Below are 7,522 nucleotides of genomic sequence, written 5' to 3'. Positions count from 1 at the left end.
GAGACTGAGCCGGCAGTGCCCGGAGCGGGTGAGGAACGGGGGGGAATGGGGGGGTTATAATGGGGGATATGGGGGGATGGGGGGGTAATAGCGGGTAATGGGGGGTAATAGGGGGATATAGGGGGTAATGGGTGGGGATGAATGGGGTGAATGGGGAGGGATAGGGGGTAATGGGGGGTAATAAGGGGTAATGGGGGGTAATGGGGATACTAAGGGGTAATGGGGGGTAATAAGGGGTAATGGGGGAGGTAATGGGGGTATATGGGGTGTAATAGGGGGATATGGGGAGTAATAGGGGGAATGGGGGGTAATAGAGGGAATAGTGGGGTAATGGGGGGTGATGAATGGGGTGAATAGGGGGTAATGGGGGGTAATAAGGGGGTAATGGGGGTATATGGGGGGTAATAGGGGATAATGGGGGGTAATAGGGGGTAATAGGGGGGCAATAGGGGGATATGGGGGGTAATAGGGGGTAATAGAGGGATTTAGAGGGGTAATAGGGGGATATGGTTGGATAATAGGGGGATATGGGGGTAATAGAGGGGATATGGGAGGGGAATGGGGGGGGGAATGGGGGGTAATAGGGGGATATGGGAGGGGAATGGGGGGAATGGTGGGGTAATGGGGGGGGATGAATGGGGTGAATGGGGGGAAATAGCGGGTAATGGGGGTAATAAGGGGTAATGGGGGGTAATGGGGGTATATGGGTGGTAATAGGGGGATATGGGGAGTAATAGGGGGATATGGGGGGGTAATAGGGGGAACGGGGGTAGTAGGGGGAATGGGGGGGAATGGGATTGGTGTTATGGGGCAGGATGGGGCTGTGGGATAGTATTGGTGCTATGGGGAAGGATGGGGGCTGTGCAGCTGGGTGGGCAAATGGGGGGGGGGTTGGTCTCTGTCTGCCCCCCCCCCTCCTGTCCCCCCCAGGCACAGCCCAGGATGGCAGAGGGCAGCTCTGGTGATGGGGGGGGGGTCTCGGGGGGCAGCAGCCGTGTGGGGCTGGGGGGGGCGCGGGGGCTGCTGGCACGGAGACCCCCAGCACCCCCCATATCACCGGGACGGCTGCCATCCATCCGATCCAGGGACCTCACACTGGGGGGGGTGAAGAAGGTGAGTGGGGGGGGTTGGGGGGGATGGGGCTATGGGGGTGTTATGGGGGGGTATGGGGAGGGTTATGGGGGCTAAGGGGGGTATGGGGAGGTTTATGGGGAGGGGATGGGGGGGATGGGGAGGGTTATGGATATAGGGATGGGGATATGGAGATGGGGATAGGGATATGGGTGTATAGGGATGGCAATATGGGGGATATAGGGATGGGGATATGGGAATATGGGGGTATAGGGATATAGGGATGGGGATATGGGAATGTGGGGATGGGATTATGGAGATATGGGGATATAGGGATGGGAATATGGGGGATATAGGGTTGGGGATATGGGGACATAGGGATGGGAACATGGGGATATGAGGATATGGGGTTATGGGGATGGAGATATGGGGATATGGGGATATGGGGATGGGGTTATGGGCATATAGGGATGGCAATATGGGGGATATAGGGATGGGGATATGGAGATGGGGCTATGGGGATATAGGGTCAGGGCTGTGGGGCTGGGTTCCCCATTGCTGCTCTGGGCATCCATCATTTCCATCTGCTGTCATTACAGAAAACCTTCACCCCCAACATCATCAGCAGGAAGATCAAAGAGGAGTGAGTGGCAGCGGGGCTGAATGCGTGGGGTGGGGGGGTCACACTGGGGTGGTGGGGGGGCGCAGTGGGGTCTGGGGGGTGCAGTGGGGTTGGGGGTCTCAATGGGGTGGGGGGGGGGCACAGGGGTGGGGGCAGTGCAGTGGGGTCTGGGGGTCTCAGTGGGGTGGGGGGGCACAGTGGGGTCTGGGGGGTCTCAATGGGGTTGGGGGTGTCTCCATGGGGTGACTCAGCCCCACACGTTCCCAGGCCCAGGGAGGATGTCAGCGTCAAGAAGGAGAAGAAGGAGCGCGAGCGGCAGCGCGATGGACACAGCCGGGGCCGGGGGCGGCCCGACGTCATCCAGTCCCACTCCATCTTTGAGCAGGGACCGGCCGAGATGATGAGGAAGAAAGGTGGGAGGGGGATGGGGGCTATGGAGGCTATGGGATGGGACTGGGGGTATGGGATGGGATTGGGGGTATGGGATGGGATTGGTCCTATGGCTCAGGATGGGGGCTATGGGGCAGGATGGGGGCTATGGAGTGGGAGTGGTGCTGTGGGGCAGGATGGGGCAATGGGGCAGGATTGGGGCTGTGGGGCAGGATGGGGTGTTCTATGGTGCAGGATGGGGCTGTGGGATATGATGGGGGCTATGGGATGGGTACTATGGGGCAGGATGGGGGGTTCTATGGGGCAGGATGGGGGGTTCTATGGGGCAGGATGGGGGGTTCTATGGGGCAGGATGGGGGGTTCTATGGGGCAGGATGGGCCCATCTGACCCTGCTCCCATAGGCGGTTCCTGGGACAGAGCCATGGAGGTGTCGGACTTGGGCCCGTCCCACATCATCAACATCAAGAAGGAGAAGAGGGAGACGGACGAGGAGACGAAGCAGATCCTGCGCAGGCTGCAGAAGGACGACGTCAGTGGGGGGGGGAGATGTGGGGCAGGGACCCCCCCGTGCTATGGGGCAGGGACCCCCCTGTGCTATGGGGCAGCACTGACCCCAATCCCCCCCATCGTGTCCCTGCAGTTCCTGGACGACCCGGGGCTGAAGAACGACGTGCGCAATAAACCGGTGCAGCTGCCGCTGGCGCATTCGGGTTGGCTGTTCCAGGAGGAGGGGGCCGAGCTGGACGACCCCCAGTGCCCCCCATACGGTGCCAAGGAGGAGAAGATGGACGTGGACCCCCCCGCGGTGAAGGGTACCCAACACCCACCCATTGCCCACCCAACACCCACCCAACACCCACCCAACATCCACCCAATGCCCACCCATTGCCCACCCAACCCCAACCCAATTCCCACTCATTGCCCACCCAATGCCCGCCCATTGCCCACCCATTGCCCTCCCAATGCATACCCAATGCCCACCCAACACCCATCCATTGCCCACCCAACATCAACCCAACACCCACCCATTGCCCACTCATGGCCCACCCAACACCCACCCATTGCCCACCCAATGCCCACCCAACACCCACCCATTGCCCACCCATTGCCCTCCCATTGCCCACCCATTGCCCACCCATTGCCCGCCTAATGCCCACCCATTGCCCACCCATTGCCCACCCACTGCCCACCCATTGCCCACCCATTGCCCTCCCAATGCATACCCATTACCCACCCAATGCCCACCCAACACCCACCCACTGCCCACCCACTGCCCACCCATTGCCCACCCAATGCCCACCCAACACCCACCCATTGCCCACCCAATGCCCACCCAACACCCACCCAATGCCCACCCATTGCCCTCCCAATGCATACCCATTGCCCACCCAACGCCCACCCAACACCCACCCAACACCCACCCATTGCCCACCCAATGCCCACCCAACACCCACCCATTGCCCACCCAATGCCCACCCAACACCCACCCAACACCCACCCAATGCCCACCCATTGCCCTCCCAATGCATACCCATTACCCACCCAATGCCCACCCAACACCCACGCATTGCCCACTCATTGCCCACCCATTGCCTACCTAACACCCACCCACTGCCCACCCACTGCCCACCCATTGCCCACCCATCGCCCACCCAACACCAACCCAACACCAACCCATTGCCCACCCAATGCTCGCCTAATGCCCACCTATTGCCTACCCAACACCAACCCATTGCCCACCCATTGCCCACCCAACACCAACCTAACACCAACCCATTGCCCACCCAATGCCCGCCTAATGCCCACCTATTGCCTACCCAACCCCAACCCATTGCCCACCCATCGCCCACCCAACCCCAACCCAATTTCCACCCATTGCCCACCCATCACCCCCCTCCCCCCCAACCCCCCACTCCCCCCATCTCCTCCATCTCGTCCATCCCCGCAGTGAAAGAGGAGCCGTGTGACGACGCCCCCCCCCCGTTGCGCAGCCCCCCCGTCTGCCCGCAGGACGTGACTGCGGCGCAGCTGCTGCAGCGGCTCAGCGCGTCGGCGGGAGAGGAGCTGCTGTTCCTGCAGCTGCCGGACACGCTGCCGGGGCAGCCACCAACGCAGGACAGCAAAGCAGGCAGGGCTGAGCTGCAGGGCGACGACGGGAAGGGGCTCAAGCAGGAGAAGGGGCAGGTCAGCGAGGGGGGGGAGTTGGGGTTATTGGGGTTATTGGGGTTATTGGGGTTATTGGGGTTATTGGGGTTATTGGGGTTGTGCAGGTTATTGGGGTTATTGGGGTTGTGCAGGTTATTGGGGTTATTGGGGTTATTGGGGTTGTGCAGGTTATTGGGGTTATTGGGGTTGTGCAGGTTATTGGGGCTATTGGGGTTATTGGGGTTATTGGGGTTATTGGGGTTGTGCAGGTTATTGGGGCTATTGGGGTTATTGGGGTTATTGGGGTTATTGGGGTTATTGGGGTTGTGCAGGTTGTTGGGGTTATTGGGGTTGTGCAGGTTATTGGGGTTATTGGGGTTATTGGGGTTGTGCAGGTTATTGGGGTTATTGGGGTTATTGGGGTTATTGGGGTTGTGCAGGTTGTTGGGGTTATTGGGGTTATTGGGGTTATTGGGGTTGTGCGGGTTATTGGGGTTATTGGGGTTATTGGGGTTGTGCAGGTCATTGGGGTTATTGGGGTTGTGCAGGTTGTTGGGGTTATTGGGGTTATTGGGGTTATTGGGGTTGTGCGGGTTATTGGGGTTATTGGGGTTATTGGGGTTGTGCAGGTCATTGGGGTTATTGGGGTTATTGGGGTTATTGGGGTTGTGCAGGTTATTGGGGTTATTGGGGTTATTGGGGTTATTGGGGTTGTGCAGGTTATTGGGGTTATTGGGGTTATTGGGGTTATTGGGGTTGTGCAGGTCATTGGGGTTATTGGGGTTATTGGGGTTATTGGGGTTGTGCAGGTTATTGGGGTTATTGGGGTTATTGGGGTTATTGGGGTTATTGGGGTTATGCAGGTTATTGGGGTTATTGGGGTTATTGGGGTTATTGGGGTTATTGGGGTTATTGGGGTTGTGCAGGTTATTGGGGTTATTGGGGTTGTGCAGGTTATTGGGGCTATTGGGGTTGTGCAGGTCATTGGGGTTATTGGGGTTGTGCAGGTTGTTGGGGTTATTGGGGTTATTGGGGTTGTGCAGGTTATTGGGGTTATTGGGGTTGTGCAGGTTGTTGGGGTTATTGGGGTTATTGGGGTTGTGCAGGTTATTGGGGTTATTGGGGTTGTGCAGGTTGTTGGGGTTATTGGGGTTATTGGGGTTATTGGGGTTGTGCAGGTTATTGGGGTTATTGGGGTTATTGGGGTTATTGGGGTTGTGCAGGTTATTGGGGTTATTGGGGTTGTGCAGGTTATTGGGGTTATTGGGGTTATTGGGGTTATTGGGGTTGTGCGGGTTATTGGGGTTGTTGGGGTTATTGGGGTTGTGCAGGTCATTGGGGTTATTGGGGTTATTGGGGTTGTGCAGGTTATTGGGGTTATTGGGGTTATTGGGGTTGTGCAGGTTATTGGGGTTGTGCGGGTTATTGGGGTTATTGGGGTTATTGGGGTTGTGCAGGTTATTGGGGTTATTGGGGTTGTGCAGGTTATTTGGGTTATTGGGGTTGTGCGGGTTATTGGGGTTATTGGGGTTATTGGGGTTGTGCAGGTTATTGGGGTTATTGGGGTGGTTGGGATTGTTGGGGTTGTTTGAGTTGTTGGGGTTATTGGGATTATTGTGGTTATTGGGGCCATCCCTGAGTGCCCCCCATATCCCCATATCCCCATCTCCCCATCTCCCCCAGGACTCAGCTCAGTCGGACTCCAGCTGTGCACTGTCTGACCTCCCCGAGGGGCAGCTGGGCAAACTGGTGCTGCGCAGGTCGGGCCGCGTGCAGCTGCTGCTGGGCAGGGTGACCCTGGATGTGACCATGGGGACACCCTGCTCCTTCCTGCAGGTACATGAATGGGGGTAATAGGGGGTAATGGGGGGTAATGGGGGGTATGAGAGCCATAGGGTGGATGGTGGGTTGGGGTTATGGGGACACCCTGCTCCTTCCTGCAGGTACATGAATGGGGGTAATGGGGGGAGTGGGGTAATGGGGGGTAATGGGGGTAATAGGGTGTAATGGGTGGCTATGAGAGCCATAGGGTGTTGGTGGGTTGGGGTTATGGGGACACCCTGCTCCTTCCTGCAGGTACAGGGGGGAGTGGGGGGTATGGGGGTAATGGGGGGGAGTGGGGGGTAATGGGGGCAATGGGGGGTAATGGGGGTAATAGGGGGTAATGGGGGGCTATGAGAGCCATAGGGTGTTGGTGGGTTGGGGTTGTGGGGACACCCTGCTCCTTCCTGCAGGTACAGGGGGGAGTGGGGGGTATGGGGGTAATAGGGGGGAGTGGGGGGTAATGGGGTTAATGGGGGAATGGGGGGGAATGGGGGTAATGGGGGGTAATGGGGGGCTATGAGAGCCTTAGGGTGGATGGTGGGTTGAGGTTATGGGGACACACTGCTCCTTCATGCAGGTACATGGGGGGCAATGGGGGAATGGGGGGCAATGGGGGTAATGGGGGGCAATGGGGGTAATAGGGGGTAATGGGGGGCTATAAGAGCCTTAGGGTGGATGGTGGGTTGGGGTTATGGAGACACCCTGCTCCTTCCTGCAGGTACATGGGGGGCAATGGGGGAGAGTGGGGGGTAATAGGGGGTCTGTATGGGGCAGTGATGGCACTGGATGGGGTCTGTATGGGGTCTGTATGGGGTCTGTATGGGGCCTGCCCCCCATATGGGCTCCATAACCCCCTTAAAGGAGCTGGTGTCGGTGGGGATCGGGGACGGCCGCTCGGGGGAGCTGACGGTGCTGGGTCACGTCAAGCACAAGTTGGTTTGTTCCCCCGACTTTGAGGCTCTATTGGAGCAAAGGCACCGGTAACACCACAACCACAGCCCCACAACCACAGCCCCACAACCACAGCCCTACAACCACAGCCCCATAACTACAGCCCCACAACCATATAACCTCATAACCACAGCCCCATAACCACATGACGCTATGGGGTGTGCTGGGGGGGCAGCGCTGTGGTTGTGGGGCAGGGGTCTCTGTGTGCCCCCCCCATATGGGGCGCAGTGGGATGGACTGAAACTCAATAAAAGCCTTTTTCCATCTGTGTGTGTGGGGCCGCCCTGCATCACCCCCCAAGTGCCCCCTACAACACCCCATGCCCTCCCTATTGCCCCATAGAATCACCCCCCCCATTGGCCCCATAGCTGCCCCATGCAATTGAATACTGCCCCATAGAATTACCCCTTGCCCTCTATATTTACCCCTTCCACCCCCCCATCCCTCCAGCTGCCCCTTCAATTGCCCCCATGACAGTCCCTACCCCCACAATTACCCCCTTTACAATTGCCCCCCTT

General features: G+C 58.5%; 1 protein-coding gene across 1 annotated transcript; it reads left to right on the top strand.

The window, feature by feature from the left end:
- Nucleotides 1-7,270, top strand: POLR3D (RNA polymerase III subunit D). The gene is made up of 9 exons (XM_085510488.1): nt 1-28; nt 931-1,113; nt 1,671-1,714; nt 1,961-2,106; nt 2,486-2,613; nt 2,725-2,896; nt 4,033-4,268; nt 5,913-6,065; nt 6,915-7,270. Exons 2-9 carry the CDS (start codon nt 943-945, stop codon nt 7,035-7,037), a joined length of 1,173 nt encoding a protein of 390 aa, XP_085366614.1. The 5' UTR covers nt 1-28; nt 931-942; the 3' UTR covers nt 7,038-7,270.
- Nucleotides 7,271-7,522: the final 252 nt, after the last annotated feature.

This window comes from Coturnix japonica, chromosome 10, assembly GCF_054131305.1.
Source record: "Coturnix japonica strain WE chromosome 10, WE-NBRP24, whole genome shotgun sequence".
NCBI classification, from domain to species: Eukaryota; Metazoa; Chordata; class Aves; order Galliformes; family Phasianidae; genus Coturnix; species Coturnix japonica.
The sequence above is the reverse complement of the archived record's forward strand: the minus strand, read 5'-3'. Positions and strand labels throughout refer to the sequence as shown.

What these genes read in the sequence shown, in the direction of transcription:
- POLR3D (XM_085510488.1), top strand. Translation starts at nt 943, where the DNA reads ATGGCAGAGGGCAGCTCTGGTGATGGGGGGGGGGTCTCGGGGGGCAGC. An exon ending in GGACCCCCCCGCGGTGAAGG is followed by an intron (nt 2,897 to 4,032) that starts GTACCCAACACC and finishes CCATCCCCGCAG; the next exon opens with TGAAAGAGGAGCCGTGTGAC. An exon ending in CACCCTGCTCCTTCCTGCAG is followed by an intron (nt 6,066 to 6,914) that starts GTACATGAATGG and finishes ACCCCCTTAAAG; the next exon opens with GAGCTGGTGTCGGTGGGGAT.